At 36.4% G+C, this 17,120-nt stretch overlaps 1 protein-coding gene across 1 annotated transcript; it reads right to left on the bottom strand.

The window, feature by feature from the left end:
* Window positions 1–8,502: 8,502 nt before the first annotated feature.
* Window positions 8,503–15,607, bottom strand: LOC117294982 (DDB1- and CUL4-associated factor 10-like). Its single transcript, XM_033777541.1, has 6 exons — window positions 15,566–15,607; window positions 13,004–13,675; window positions 11,717–11,830; window positions 11,106–11,303; window positions 10,374–10,770; window positions 8,503–9,881 (listed from the first exon to the last, which is right to left on the bottom strand). Exons 2-6 carry the CDS (start codon window positions 13,303–13,305, stop codon window positions 9,495–9,497), a joined length of 1,398 nt encoding a protein of 465 aa, XP_033633432.1. The 5' UTR covers window positions 13,306–13,675; window positions 15,566–15,607; the 3' UTR covers window positions 8,503–9,494.
* Between the last annotated feature and the right edge of the window lie 1,513 nt (window positions 15,608–17,120).

Genomic DNA, 17,120 nt, shown 5'->3' on the forward strand with positions numbered 1-17,120 from the left:
TGAGAAGACTGATCTTTGACAATTACCAATAGTGTCCATTGTCTTTAAAACAAACAAAATATTTTAATTTAAATAATTCTCAGAACACTTGATAAGATAAATCTATCAGCAGAATTGTTGTTGTTGCTTTGTTGTGGTCAAATGGCAGGTATAAACATAATAATCATGAAGTCTAAAGAAAATATTAACAAGGACCATACTTACTTAGGGCCGTTTTAATTATCAACATTTTCACAAGCTTAAAAACCATACATTTTTTCAATACCTCCTACCTCCCCCTAAAAGTGTAAAATGAAAGATGTTGGTTTTATTCACAATATTCTACATAGAGATACTTGAATGTGAATTGCATGCGATCCATGTTTGTTATGAGTACAGATTCAGATAAAAGAACATATAAAGAAGACGAGCAGAGTATACTGTTCGAAACGTTGAGTCCCAACCGGCTCTTTTCAGAGCCAACACTCACCCTAAGAGATTTACACATGGTTGTACCCGCAAGTTTACTGTTTAGTTATAGTTTCTTCTTATTTCTCCACACCATGCAAAGCTTCAAACAATACGTACACATGTTAAATACATGTAATGCCGTAAATCGTAATTTCATGTGTATAAGACGCAGCTTATCTGTAAAACAGCTTCTTATCTACAGTGTGAAAAGGTTTTAAACCCCCTACCTCCCAGCGTACAGTTTGCACACTGGTGAAAATGTTGACAATTGTACAACCCCTTACCTAAGCATACTGTAACATTACTCTAGTGAGGTGTAAAGTCATATCATTGGGGACAGGTGTGCACTTTATAATGAAGTCTTCTTTTCATTCTATGATCTCACTAAACTATCTAATTACAAAGGGCTCTTCTGCAAGATGTTTCTGCAGTGGATATTTGATGGTGATGAAAAATAACTGTTTTATAAGAGCTGGCTTTTTCAAGTGTCAAATATTCAATGTCCGAGGCCTAACAAAAAGGAAATGAAATCTTGTTTTGAAATGGGGAAGTATTAGGATTTTGTTGAAAGCTCTTTGTAATCAGGGATTATTGATTACATTCTAAAGTATAACAAAATTCCTTGGTTTATCTTACTGAGTGTATTGCTGTATTTTAGCCCAGTCTCCCACGACCCAATTTCATTGAGCTGTTTTAAATCAGAAAATGGCACTTATTCATTTTGTTTCAGCTAAGCAGAAATTAGCAGGGAACCAGTCACAAACAATGTACATTAACATGGTACTTTGGTTGGTACAGGATGGTAACCTGTATCTACTAAGCAAGATTTATGAGGCCCAGTAATCAAGCAGTGCTTGGAAACTGGGTCCGCTCATAGACTTCACTTCATGAATAAAACTAATCTAGATCTACATGTAAAAACCCTTGGGCTAAGGGACCTGCTTGAAAATTGCTCAGTTTATGTAGATTGAAGTGGATAGATGTTTACTAATCATTGATATGTAGAATTCATATCAAACCAGCCTGCACATTTGGACTGGGTCTGGAATTACATAGACCATGGTCTTTGTTGCCCCTTTATTGATTTCCCCATAGACTTTAAGATTTGTCAGATTTGTCAATGTTTAGAAGTGCCCTTTGAAATTTGAAGATGTTTGAATACGCCTGCTGTATTGTGATGTTGCAAGGCTCTAAGTTTTAGTTCCCATATGAGTAAATGATAACTGATTTTTTATGTATACAATGTATAATTTTCTCATCCAATTTATAAGCTGAGTATTTAATTATTATTATTGCCAATCATCTGTCCATATTAAATAATCCAAAAACCATGGCAATGTGCATATATCTAAAAGTGCTAATTCGGAGGAACGATGGGGGGGGGGGGTGTCTTTAAGGTACTCCATGCTACCTTAGAAATGTGGAACCTGAGACCTGAAGTTGTAACCTTACTGTATGTATTGCACAAAATAACACCCAGTTATAAACACTTGATTTATTTTGATACAGCATTGTTCAGTATTTTATCTCAAACTCATAATGTAGAAAAGATTTTCACTTTTTTCACATTTTTGTAACCTGATACCACAAGAAAAGTTATTAATTAAGAAATGTAATCAAGATTCAAGTGTCATTGTCATCTAAACTTCCCTGATTAATGTACATCTACCTTAATAGGGATATAGTTGTATAACTACCCTAATTCAGATAATTTCCAGCCTGAATTGGGATATAATATCCACCCTGATTTGAGATAGGGCGATAGAATTAGTCCCCTATCCGAAAAAACTCCAGGGCCTAATTCCACGGCTGTGCTTACTGTAAAATTCTACGCTTACACTATTCCCTGCTTAATACATGGTCACCATTCTGGCATTCTCTGCTTACCGAGTAAGCACCCAATTTCTGTGCTAGCAAAGAGTGCTTCGCAACTTGAAGTATGCACAAGCACAAACTGATTTTAAACTTGTGAAGTACACTAACGTTAAGAGCAGCGTTTTCTGCTGTCAGCAAGCACCATTACAGTAAGCAGAGTTTGTAGGGCCAAGGACCCTTTGAAGTAACGGTAGTAGTTATGCAACTTTAATTAATAATTAAAATGGAATCTATATACATTGGTGATTTGGGGGGATGTGTGTAAACAATGAATGATTTGCAATTGTAAGTTTTTAATTTTTATTCAAGACATTTTTCTAGTGTGCATGTTTCTTTAGTGTACTGTTCACAAATACAATGTAAAAACCACTCTGTGTTTTGTAAACCAATTGGGGTTGAATTAGACAGTGATATTATGATTTGTGTACAAATAAAACTAACAATCACAGTTTGAAGTAAGATTGTATGATTTTCTCTTTTGTTTTGAATTTATCTCTAAATAATAATGTGTCAGTGCCTTCTTCTGAAGACGAGCAGGGTATGCCTATAAAATATGGTTAACAACTTCAAGACCGTACCAACACAAAGGTAGCTCTCTGAGCACCAGGGTGTGAGACTCGTTACTCTGGGTTTGTTTGTTTATGTTTTTGCTAACATCCTGGGCTTTATAAACAGATAGCACCTCACTGGAGTTTAAAATCATTTTACCCAATATCATTATTGCATTTAATAACCTTTACATATTCAGCCCTGTGGTTTGATCAGGAACATCTAGCTTTAAAAACAATTAACAAAAATGTTTTGGTTGAATAAATCTGCATCACTGACTAGTGGTTATCCATTCAAAACATTCAATGTGCTGGTAGATTGTTTAAAGGGAAGGTAGATTGTTTAAAGGGAAGGTAGATTGTTTAAAGGGAAGGTATCCATTGGTAAACACTTTAAAAAAAAAAGGCAAAAAACCATTTGGTTAGAAGCCTATTAGTAGCATTTGATAGCATTAACATTTTGAGAAACATTTCACTTTGAAGTAGGTAATGTGGTTATGTAAAACGATAACAGTTTTTATGCCTTGAAATTTGAATCTTCGAAAACATTACCCGCGTAACGCTTCTCAGATTGTGTGTTCTTAAGGGATGAATCTTCCTGTTAGGAAAAACTCACTTCCGAGTTTTCTCCAAAACGCGACCACCATAAACTTTCAGTTGTTAGTTTATTAAACAATCAAACAGTTCCAAAATCCAAAGGTATGCTTTGCCTTTAAGCTAGGCCATCTATTTATGCACGTTGCACATCGCTTATCAAATCACGCCCTCGCACTGTCAGACGGGATCGTAACCAATGGTCCAGACCTCCCTGCCGATATGATTAATTTATTCCAGATAAATTGATTTCCACTGTCAACCCATGAGCTTGGCATAAGGCATAAGCCGGCGACACTAAAGTAGCAATGCAGCTGGTTTGCCTACCTCCATGGTTTGTCTGAACATATTATTTGGAGGTTAAAGTTCAATCAGAGAATGGAATCCCTCGAGTAAAGAATCTTTTTTTTTTACCCCGGTGAGGGTCTATAGCCTGTATCGTTCATCTGCCATTTCATGTTTATACTCTACATTGTATCATTTCACGATATGCAGCACACTTACTTACATGGGAGTCAAAATGTTCATGTAAAGGAGTTGAACTCCCAAAATAGTGAAAATGGTCGAGGCATAAATGTGAAGGTACATTCCATGATGTGCAAGGGGTCAATATGCAACTATGAAAACGGTTACACACCTGTGAACCGAAACCCTAGTGTATTTTCCTATTTCTGTTCCTAACCTTAACCCTAGCATTAAAATCAATTGAGGGGTTGACGGAATATATAGGAGGGACGGAATATATAGGAGGGTCGGAATAAAGAGCAGCACCATCAAAACAGTCTCAAATTATGAAAAAAAGCAGAAAATACCATGGCACTGAACGATTTCCCTTGTTTATCAGAGCAAATTGAGACGCAAAAAAGTATCAGTTGCTACTCAAAAATCACCATTTGCTATCTCAGTATTTGGCACTATGTGTGCATATACTGTGCAAAACAAGTTCACTCAAAAAATTATGCAAAAATTGCTGGCTGAAATTGTTCTCTGTATAGCGTCTGACAATCAGCAACAAGAGGCAATTAATTAACCATTGATGTATTTACAGGTGCTCTCAGTACCTTGTTTTTATTTCCCTCCTGGAAGTGCAAGGTTTTTACGACTAATCTCAAGTTTAAAGAATGGAGGTAATTCTACCTCCATGTTCGAGTCAGTTCTGAATTGGTCTCAACGTTTCAATTAGCTTGCTCTAGTCTCTGTCCTTACTCTATGCTCTAGTCGAGTCATCGTCAGGAGACTCTTAGTCATCGTGGCAGTACAGTTGATTACGATCCTATAAGCTAAAGTAGTAGTCCAGTCTATTTCTATACCATCCGCCCTGGTAATAGTTAAAAAGCAGGACAGTTCTTTTCAGAACTGAGAAGTCTCCCGAACCTCCGATTATCTACTCCGCGGCAGTAGAATAAAGCAAGACAGTTCCCTAAGAACAACTCTACCTGGCAAGTAGATACACACATGGTGTTACCGCAAACCAAATACACATTGATACCTCACCAAAACCATGCAATGCCTCAAATCCTATATTCATTATCATTGTTGTTAAATTGCAGAGGGTCAAGTGTGCATACCCCCCTACCTGGAAATGATAACAGCATTAATTCCATGGATCTAGGGAGATATTACACTCTGAGGTAAAAGGGAGATCTAAAAGTTAAACAAAAGGATTGTTATTAAGGACCAATCCATTTTTAGATTTTATTTTGAATGCTTAGGATTTATTTTTAATCTTAAAATATGGATAAATCCTTGATTATTTAATCTTGATTATTTGATTATTTTTAATCTTAATATATGGATAAATCCTTGATTTAAATCCATTTAGAGTGTACCATACAGTGCTCGATCTCTGTATTGAACATTTAAAAACTCACCAAAGAAAGGCTATGTGCATCCTCACCGGCAAATAACTGTTGGGGGTTTACTTATTGATGTTTATGCAATGTGGAGAGGCATAAAACTTTGCTGGAAATAACTTTGTTGGTGTAAACAAACAAAACCTAACAAAGGCTCTCTCTATTCATGTAGGCCTATTTCTACTTGACTGCTTGTGTAACACTTTTTACACCTGCCATGTGTGTGTGTTGAGTTGTCATTAATCCTTTGAGAAAGATTCTGACGGGTCGAAATGTCAGACAATTTACTATTTTTAGCATTTCTATTGTATGTACTTTTTTTCTCAAAGATAGTTGTTTAGCATAAAATGTGCATATAAAGCAGAACCATGTAAAAGTTAGGTTTAAAGTACCATAAGATGCACTGGATTAGTTACTCAAAGTAACTGTTAGCATACAAACTTCTGAGCATTAGAGAGCTGTTGATTATAAAACATTGTGAGAAATGGCTCCCTCTGAAGTAAAGTTTTTGAGAAGAGGTAATTTATCACTTTATAAAAAAAAACGTCTTCAGGCCTGAAGCCTTTCATAAGGCATCTGAAAGCACACAAAGTTTGTCCAACAAGGGTGTTTTTGTCTTTCATTATTCGATTGCAACTTCGATGACCAATTGAGTCAAAATGTTCACAGATTTGTTTAATAATGGGATACAAGTGAGAATACTTGTCTTTGACAATTACCTAACGTGTCCAATGCCCTTTAAGTACAATAAAATGACTCATGCAAAGTGGGATAACCTATGGGATTGGTGAGATCAAGTTGCCTGTGATCTATGGAGGTGGCTGATAATATGTAACCTTTGCAAAGAGTCCTTTTTGTTTAATCCTTGGAAATATAGGCCAGTTAAAATTTATGGATGTTTCTCATCGACCAATCTCTGGATATTGATGAGTAATTTCTTCTTTTTTTCCACTTTTTTTTTTTTTATCCCTGTCAAAGAAAATATGCTTCCATAGAAGAAGAAAAAATTATAAAATAATACATTTCTTGGATGGGCATAAAAAAGGATACTATATTGACTACATGGAAATATATTAATAAATTAATAATTAATATTTTCCAAGGTGGGCCAAAAAAAAAACGCAGGTGTTGAAGAGAAACAAAATTTCAATTTTTATTGGCCTATATGGAATTTATTGTGGATGGATTTCTCACAAGATGACATTGGTCAATGAACCCTCATGGGGCGGCCATCTTGTTTATTTACCATCCAAATCAGTTGAGGATGGAAGGAATCCCTCAATATAACATTATCGTGATTGCACAGAATTATTAAACAAATAAAAATGTAAACAGTTGAGTTATATACATGTACAAATTGATGATCATTCTAGAAAGATTAATAATTTCACACACAAAAAATAATAAAATAAAAATGTTAAAAGAGTGAAAGGAAAAAAACCGAGTCAGCATTCATAAAAAAATAAAAAGTAACTCTCCTTGATTCTGGTAGACAGGATTGATACAGCTGCCAAAATAGTCGCAGGCAGTGTTCATGTTTTGTTTTTTCGCTCATATACAGGAAATAACTACCCAGTGAAGTTTTTTTATTAAACCCGTTGTGTGAGAAAGTAATGAAAACATGCACAATATTTAGCATGTTAACACACTGTCCTTGATTTTTGGGTTGTAACAAATAAAATCAGATGTTGCGTTTTGGGGTGGTTTTCACAGCTAGTTTTCCAAACTATGATGTCATTTCCAACGCTCAATACCTTAAACACAAACCATAAAACAATATTTTCACCCTAATATTCATATAGAAGTGTTATTATCAACCGACCAAAAGGAAAACACTCATGAGCAGATGTGTCGCCTGAGATCCATACAAACATCAGAGCTACTTCACCCCGAGCCTAAAACCAATCAATAGTTAATTCCTGAAATGCAGTGACGTACTTCGACTCCCCCCTCCAAAGAGAGTCACTAATGACGGAGACTCAGACCATTTTAGAAAAGGGATAATGTATTTATTGTCTCCATGATCTTAGCAATTAAATTATACGACCGCTTGTTGTTAGTCCATGTGCAAAACCAGAGAAAATTATGTACAAAATATATATAACAGTTTTGTGTCCTTCAATTATTAAGCTTGAATATATAATCATGTAAACATTCGTTATAAATGCAAAGTTATTCTCAATATGCTTTCATTATGTTATAAGACACGAATAATCATGAATATTTAAACAAGGTAAAACAATTTTCCTTTTATCTATCAAGTCAAAGTTGAATAATTAGTTCCTTGAGAAGTAGGGTATACCTTTGGTAATAACTCCAACATTTATTAAGCACAAAAACTTGCAGCTGTTGATAATGTATAACATTTTGAGAAACAATTCCCTTCTAAAAGACATGATTTTAAAGAAAAGGATTCAACAAAAATTTCATGCAAAAAATATTTCTCTGATTGTGTATTCCAATTAAAGATTTATCTTCCGGCATGGACATAAAACTGCTCCTGATTTACAACTGAAAACGCTATAGCCTTATGAAATGAAAATTTGTACAGGTTAATTTTTGTTATACATCTTCATTTCCAAAGTTCCAAAAACAAAAGGTATACTTCTAGTGCATGGAGTAAGTAAATCCTTTGTCTGCCAGGTCCGTATTATTGAAGCTAAAAATGAAATTAGCATATGCAATCATAAACTCAGAGGTCATTTATTCTATTCAAGCAAGCTCAGGAGTAGATCAAAGACGCTGTTTTGGAAAATTAGTAAAACAATAATTGATGATTGCTGGAAAAAAGATTGCAGAAATGATAAGGACAACACCAACATTAATCTGAATTTCTTGAGAAGCATAAACATCTTTCTGTTACAAAATATACAATTTCAGGTTGAACAAAGACAAATTTACTTCAGCTAGAGGATTTGAACCTGCGACCTCCAGAATAATGTTCCAGTGCTCTACTAACTGAGCTATCTAGCCCTAACGTTGGTGGTTGTCAAGATCTTTGTTTTGGGGGGAGTTGGATATTATCAATGCTCTTATTAGAGACAAACGAGAAGAGAGAAGACAATGAAGAAATTCTGGTTTTTGATGTGGGAGGAACACCCAAGAAAATTATTCCAGGGAAAACCCCCACAGTCAAGTAGAAACTGAAAACCCAATCCACATAGTGCCTTGATGGTATTTGAACCAGGGACCCAGAGGTGGAAGGCGAGGCAAGACACCACTACACCAACCTGACTAATAAGAAGCCATTCAACCTGTTAACTGTACCTGCAGTATAGACAGGAATCACACCCAAGTTTAAAAAATATACAAAATACTTTTGTGAAAAACTGTTGGGACCCACGTAGATATAATTACACAGACAACACAAAATCTACTTGGTAGTTTTTTTACAATAATAATTAAGACATAAAGTTGTATATTCTATTAAAACTTACAAGCGGAAACAAATTTCTTTGGATGACAACATTACTTGATTATAACTGGACAACTTAACATTCACATTGTGATCCAACACACTACTTTTTGTCCAATGGAATGAACAAGTGCTCTCTTGAATCAGTTGATATTGTTGTGAAAGGTATAAATGGGTGAATGAAATGTGGTTTAAGCCTGGGCAACTAGTTTGACTAGTGTCGAAGTCGCGACTATTGATTGCTATTTTCGAGTCGCGACTACCGTTTTTCAACTACTCGATTAATCGTGCTGTCACAACTACCTCTTTGGTGAATACACTGTGTCGCTCACGACTATTCACAACAACATAATTTACTTACGAAACACAATCAGACATCAGTAACACAAACCTTCAATCCTTTCAGTGTGAATTTTACTATATTGCGTCTGCGGCAAACAATATGCCGTTGGCGGGAATTCAAAATTAATGGCAACTAGTGTCGAAGTCGCGTCTATTTGGGGCACCACTAGTCGATTTGTAAATTTCAGTAGTGGCCCAGGCCTAGTTATGTACAATGTATACAGCTCACAAGAAAGGCTCTACATGCAAGGCAACCAGGCTGATTCCAATGCCTTCATCCAAAAATCGTGAGCCTGATTTAAGAAATGGATAAAATATAAATAGGGTAAAACGTTGATAAAAAAACATTCAATAAATAATGTTTTATAAAACATACCCCATCGACAAAGTAGGGAAAATAGGCGGTACTTTTTGTATTCATAATTTTGGTTGGTAAAACGCAACTCTTCCACACATACTACCAGACGCAAGGAGGCAATGCGTCGGCGAAAACCTTGAAGTCAAAACAGTACTCTTGTGTTTCACCAAGTATTTGATTTGCTTGAGTTCACGGACACCATGGGGCTGAATGTCGCATAATTCACTGCTTTTTGAGTCAAAGCCGAGTAATCGGACTCCGTATCCATAGCAGGAGCAGATGAGACGACCGTCGGGGCTGACGCTAAGCTCCTTGATGTACCCTCTCCCATCTGTGGATTCTTTGGTGTAGTACATCAAGCGCTTAAGAGCTTGGGGTTGAGTGGTTGAACGAATGGAAAGACTCTGGTCTGGAAGTGGGTCTTGGAGATCATGTACACATGTCCACTAAAGAAGTAAACAAACAAAAAGTATTATTATTATTATTATTATTATTATTATTATTATTATTATTATTATTAGTATTATTATTAGTATTATTATTATTATACAGTCTACAGTGCTAACACACATCGGTGCATATGACTAAAATCCCCAAATGGATATTACATGTATTGTTATTATTATTTATAAATTTGTCACAAAAGCACAGAATCAATATTTGCAAACAAAAGTTTAGCTACAGGAAGAAAAAGAATTAAAATTAAAAAAACATGTTTTACAGAACTACCTGTAGGCCTACAGGCTAAACAGCAACTAAAACACTGGTTCTGAATGAAGATGACTGACAGAAGGTTTGGATACAACCAGGAACAAGTGAAGAATAGATGAGAGATGAGGGTAGATTGGCAGAACGAAAGTGAACAACGCAAGTTTCAAAATTTCTGCTAGCAAAAATATTGAAAAACTGTTCCGACCCCAAATTTCTAAATTTCTCACCTCAGCATCATCTTCTCTTGTTGTGTATCTCGATATCATACACCAGCCGTGTGGATGAAGAACCAAAGATGAAATACAAGATGCCTTACTGTCCTCAGGACAATCTAAGACCAACTCTGCACGATTTCTCGTCCTCGTAAACGGCGCTTCTCTACTCCAATGACCTTGCTCTGACCTCACTCCATCTTCCTCTTCCTGCATGGCGATGCGATGGTACTCAACAAAGTCTACATTGGCAAGGTCAGAGTTAAGAGTTGAAAGGTTAAGGTTGTGAATGACAATGTAGAAACCTCTGGCAGTTGACATGACAAGCTTGGTGCAGTCCGGGGTTAGACGTGTCCTCATCAGAGACTCGATGTAGAAGATCTTTTCATGTGGCGCTCCGTTTTCCTCATAACTGTCCCAGAAACAAAAACAAAGTTAATTGCCTGAGGTTTGGACCCTAGCAGAATCTTTCTCGAAGGCTAAATGACAACAAAACAATCATGAACAGGTAACTAAGTGTCAAATGGGAAAAAAATGAACAGTGACCATTAAGAATTCTGCATTTCATATTTAAAGGTAAGTTGAACATTTTTGGTAATCACTCTTAAAATTAATGGCAATAAAAACTATAGGTTAGAAGCCTACAGCAGCTTTGAATAGTAGAAGACATTTTGAAAAACTTGAAAAAGATAAAAATATATCGGTAGTTGTATCCTTAGAAGTGACCAATAGAGAGTCCCTTCTTACCTGTTGATGTCCCAACTAACTACTGCACCGTCAAAAGCCGAGGAAATAAGCCGTCGTGTCCGGTGGCAATATTCAATACTCTTCACCCAGTTTGTGTGTCCCTCCAAACAGCGGACCTTCTGTTTCAAATTACGAATATCCCATAAGGCAATGGTAGAGTCATCTGATCCCGACGCAAAAGTTCTGCTGTCTAAAAATCTTAAAGAACAAAATAAAAATCTCAGGAGGTAAATAAAACACTACAATGTATATAAAAAGCCACTATTATTATTATTTAAAACTTACCAGAAAAGGACTTGTACCTGCGACCTCCAGGTTAACATGCCGGTGCTATCTAGCCCTCTGTTAGAAAATAGGCCGGAAGTGCCCACCTAAAATAAAGGTGCCCCAGTTGTGGCCCCCTTGAATGTTACCCTAGTTTTGGCGCTGCCCACGCAAGGAGTTAATCTATTCGGCTTGATACTTCATGATGACAACAAAGAGGATTGCCTACATGCCCCCTGGTCATTGCCTTAGTGCCCTTGAAACACTCACTTGCCCTTTACCAAGGAGAAAACGCCTTGGTGCCCTTGCCCTTTCAAAAAACCTAGCATACAGGCCTGCTATCTTACCTGATACAGTTGACACAGTCTCCATGCGCATTCCTTACAGCTGTTATATTCTTGGTTGTGAGTGGATCAAACAGTAACATGCTATTCTCCTCACATGCTGCTACTAGAATATCACTAAATACAGTTGGGAGAATTTGAAAAATAAACAAAAGCTGTGAATACCAAACTTCATTCAATTCAACTCAATGACGTTTGTTCTATACTCTTTTGAGAAAATAATTCAATATGAGAATATCAATACAAAGAAAGGTAACAAAATCAAAAGGGCATATAAGCATACAAAAATAATGTAGTGTTAAACCAAATAATAAATGAATTAGGAACTAGGAAGAACTATGTAAAAGAGAAGAGCGAAAGCATGAGGCTGTTAGAGTAAGTCGAGGCTTGTAGAAAACAGCCTTCATACAGTCAAACAAACAAAAAAACAGCGAATCACGAAACGGGGACAAGACAGACAAGACGAACAATGACATTATAAAATGCTAACGACAAAATACAAAGAATTAAAGTACTAGGCTAACTGAAGACGACAAAAGTAAATAGATAAGTAGCGAAGGAGAGAAAAAGCTAAGGATACTTTTAGGCCTACACTTTATGTGGGCTAAGTTCTAACTTGACTCATCAAAAGTGAAATTTTATTAATTTGATTAATTCACATAAAAACACTGAATGTTTAATCCATTATTCAAAATAAATTCCACTTTTAAATGCTTACAATAAACATTTACACAAACAAATTAGAAAATGTTTCTTACAATTTTAATGTTTGGTATTAACAATGATACTGAATATGAAATAATAAAGTCTGACATTTTAAATTTTACAAACATTCAATCAGCATCTGAATGAAAAAATCAACTCTTACATTTAGGGAAAATTTCAAGTTGAAAATGTTAAAATAACTGTTTAAAATAATAGGTCTAGCCCTGTCTTAAGCACGATTCATACTTACTGTGAATGCGAATGCGAATGCGAAGCAAAGTTTGACATTACAAATTTGCCAACGAATAATTCGCAACAGTTGCACTATGCTTGACTCCTGTGAAACATTCGCTGTGACGTCAAAATTCGCTTAGCATTCGCATTTTGTAGAAAATATGAACCAGGCTTTAAGGTACTGATGTGTGTTCAGCTGTCGCAGAAATACAAAAAGAAAACCACAACACTTTTGGGAATGAGGTTAGTTGCGATGATTGTTACCATCGATACTCCGCCGTCATGAGGATCGAGGGTTCTGATCATAGCAATAAGGGCAAGGTTTGTTAAGAAACACAATTTATACTGTACCCGCTGGGTGAAAACTCCAAGTTGAAGATTGCTTCATGTCCTTGCACCTTAGAGAAATCCGAAAAGCCAGATGGTGCGACCCGGCCATACAAACAGCATTGTACCTCGTTAAGTAATCTCTGCTGACACGATCCTTGGTTTGCCTTGTAGTGAACACCAACGGCTGATCCTGCACATACTGATGAGGGACTAACGACTTGACGATTCCATACCCATCTGGTGATTGATGTGTTCTTGGTAGTATTGCCGTTTGTGTTTGAGTTACTATCGTCATTGCCTTTAGATTTTTTATTCACTGCCATGGCAATCAACGTTTATTTTCCAAAAAACAACTAATAATAAATGCCAAATGAGTAGGAAAAATGTTTCTTGTGTGGTGTTCAAATTCAAAATCCTTTAATTTTGCAGCAATTTGTCTTGAATATGTAAATGAATATTTCGAGTATGCATGCTTGATCTTGATTCGCTACACACAAAACTTCTAAAAACCGTGAAATAAAAATCGACTGACAAATGTCCGCCACTTGACAATGCCTTGGCAAGTCATTGCTACAAAATGCTTTTAAATTCTCCAAAATAACAATCAAGAACAAGAGAAAGAGTTCTACCCTAGGCCAGTCTACAAACAGTGTCCAGTGTCCGACGTACTACTGCACACATGTCGCCTTGAAACTGAGGACAAAAAGCAACAACACGAAAAGTTAAACAAAATAGGCCACTATTGCTTTGTTTTAAAATGTAATATTTTGATTTGGGGGTTGAACAAAGAAAGATTTACTGGAGTGGGACTCCAACCACAGACCTCTGGATTGCAATAAATGCCAGTGATCTACCAACCCAACTTAGCTGACTAGCCCTAAGTTGGCAGTCTCCCTATTTTGTAAATATTTTTGTTTTGGGTGCCTGTCAGAAGCCATAAAACCGTTAAAGGAACACGTTGCCTTGGATCGGACGAGTTGGTCTTTGAAAAGCGTTTGAAACCGTTTGTTATGAAATGCATATGGCTTAGAAAGATGTAGAGTATAATGATCCACACACTATAAGTATCACTCAAACACAGGATTTTCCTTTTACGTCGTGAACTAGCATTTTATGGAGTCAAAATTTTGACTCAACAAAAATGGCCGACCTTATTTCTTCGCGACCTAAAAGGAAAACCATGCAACTTCGAGGCATGTTTGTGTGGATAATTATATTCTACTTTAAATTATCTTTTTAACCATGCATTTCATAACAAATGGCTTCAAATGCTTCTTAAAGACCAACTCGACCAATCCAAGGCAACGTGTTCCTTCGGCAGTCAAGTTTGTCTTTGAAAAGCGTTCTGTCACCGTTTGTTATTAAATGCACATGGGTAGAAAGATGTTGTAAAAGTAGAATACAATGATCTACACAAATATGCCTCGAAATTGCGTGGTTTTCTTTTGACCTCGTCAACTAACACGGTCGGCCATTTATGGGAGTCAATGGCCGACCGTGTTAGTTCGCGGCGTAAAAAGGAAAACCGTGCAATTTTGAGTGATACTTATTACTTGTTGTAGACCAAATCGTCCAATCCATGTCGGCAACATGTTCCTTTAACTGCCGTGTACTTGTATACAAGTTGTAGCCAGACCAGGGGGATCACAACCTGGGCATGCTGGGATTTGTGGGAAGCGGCAGCCAGGGGATCACCTTTATAGCCATTGGACCCTTTCGGTAAACAGTGTTGTCCAAGGCCCACACTTTGTGTACCACAACTTCTATATCAAATAACAAACCTGTGAAAATTTAGGCTCAATCGGTCATCGGAGTCGGGAGAAAACAACGGAACACCCCACCCTTGTTTCCACGTGTTTCGCAGTGTCATGACATGTGTTTAAAATAAATCCGTAATTCTCGTTAACGAGAATTTATTAATTGTTTTGCTGTTTTCTCAAAAAGTAAAGCATTTCATGGAATAATATTTCAAGAGAAGTCTTTTACCATTGCCTTCTGTAAACCCTGTAAGTTATTTGTAAATCTGTGAACTTAGTTTTCTTCTTTTCTGAACGGAAAGGGTCCAATGGCTTTAAGCGACTTTTTGTTTATTAAATTAATCAACATAAACCACAACTCACAATGAAGAGAAACTGACTGTGTACATTTTTTAAATTGAATGATTTTGGGTTTGAATGAAAAAATACAACACATAATAAAAATTAGGTCAGTCACTCATCACACTGATGATTAGTTGCGATAACGATAACGTAACCCTCCTCGCCGTCGGAAGGAGGGTTACGTTATCGCAACTAACTGATGATAAGCCTGAGGTAGGTCTGAGGAGCAGGAATTTTTTTTTCAAAATTCAAGTTTGTAAAAACAAAAACTAAAACAAAACTTAAATAAAATAAAAATAAAAAAAGTCTGAATCTGATTCTGAAAAACTCCAGTCCAGTCAGTAGCTTACAAATAAATATGGTCCAAACACGAAGGCAACAGAAAGAAAGGGCTTAAAAAATGGAAGAAATTAAGTTGACCCAAAACATTCTTATCAATCAAGTCAGAATAAGGAAACATAAAGAAATTTATAATCACACCAACCGGACTGTGTTACTTCATGGAGGCGGCCATCTTGAATGTAATTGCTGTGTCAATGATAGAGGGCGCACTCATTGAACACCGTTAATTATTTAATGGTCCTTTAATTCTCTACGGTTGAGATCAAGCGGATTGACATCATCTCTACTTCTCTGTATACACTATCACGATAATAATACCTTCCAGTACAATCCAACCTGCAATCAAACATGTTGATAACTCAGAATAAAGTCAAAAGCAGGGGGGGGGGGGGGGGGGGGGGGGGGGGCAAACCTGTGCTTTGTTAAAATTCCAGTCATAAACAAATCATAAACAGGGTCAGACATAATCATCATTGTCAAAAACTAATAAACAGGTGAAACTGAAACTGGAATGATTTTTATGGAGCAATAAAATACAAGCATTGATAAGTTAAAAATGTGAACACTCGTATTATCTTTAAGTTCTAAACGTAGGCTACTAACCATCCAGGAGAATGTGTCTGTGAAACATGGTCAAAGTTGAGGAAATAATATAGGCATTTGAAGCTTATAGAGCCCACTGTGATTCCCCTCTATGAACCCACAGAATATTATCAAATAATAGTGAGAATACAATACATTTATAGGTAATTTTTTATTGCAGGAACCTCTAGCCTCTATGCATCACAACACAAAATATAAAACAATGAAATGAAATATAAAGCATATTGTTAAGAAACTCATTAAAAAAAACAAAGTGTTTATTTTTTTTAAGTCCCCTGGAAATCTGAAGAAAGTCAGCTTGAAAAACATGAAGAGGTCAAGTCATTCAATAACAAAGGCGCAATGAAGTTTCACCATATTTCTGCAACAAATAGTTAGCATCATTGACCAGCTTCTTGACATATTCGTTTGATCTCTTGACCAAAGGTGAACATTGAGTGTGATTAATTTGGTAGTTAGTGACTTCAAGCCACTTGATGGTCATCATTGAGGTCTCGAGTCCCTGCTCTCCCTCAGGGCAGTCATTAATGATGTGGCTGATGGTTTGTTGGGTGCCACACTGACACAAATATTAGAGCAAATTTGGCTAGCAGGACATGAGGCAACCAGGAATACCTTTAAGCAGAAGATCAGATAGTCTGGAGATACTCCATGAAGAGCTTTGAAAGTGATGAGATTTATTGTTACTTTAGGCTGCCAATTTCAATTGCCATTCCCTGAAGTAAACAATTGAAATTAGCCTTGTTTTTGCACATTATTATTTCCTTAACAAAAACAATAATGATTTTGCTGATTGATGACACTGTACAACTTTTCAACTTAACAAGAAATCTGCAAGAATATTCTGCTTAACAGCTTGATGAAATAGGGCCCAGGTAAGTCTCAACGTGCTCACATTAAGACCATGCAATCACAAGGTTGAAGGTTTAAATCCGGTCAAGCTACCTACCACTGTTACAATGACTAGAACTGTCTTCTATTTACTGAAAAACTCCCATTGGTCAAATTATGTAACACAACTTTTTCAGGTCTCCTTCTTTTCACTACGGTTTCTTTATAGAAGCAACGGATCACCATTTTCTCCCACTGTTTCC

Source organism: Asterias rubens, chromosome 9, assembly GCF_902459465.1.
Source record: "Asterias rubens chromosome 9, eAstRub1.3, whole genome shotgun sequence".
Lineage (NCBI taxonomy): Eukaryota > Metazoa > Echinodermata > Asteroidea > Forcipulatida > Asteriidae > Asterias > Asterias rubens.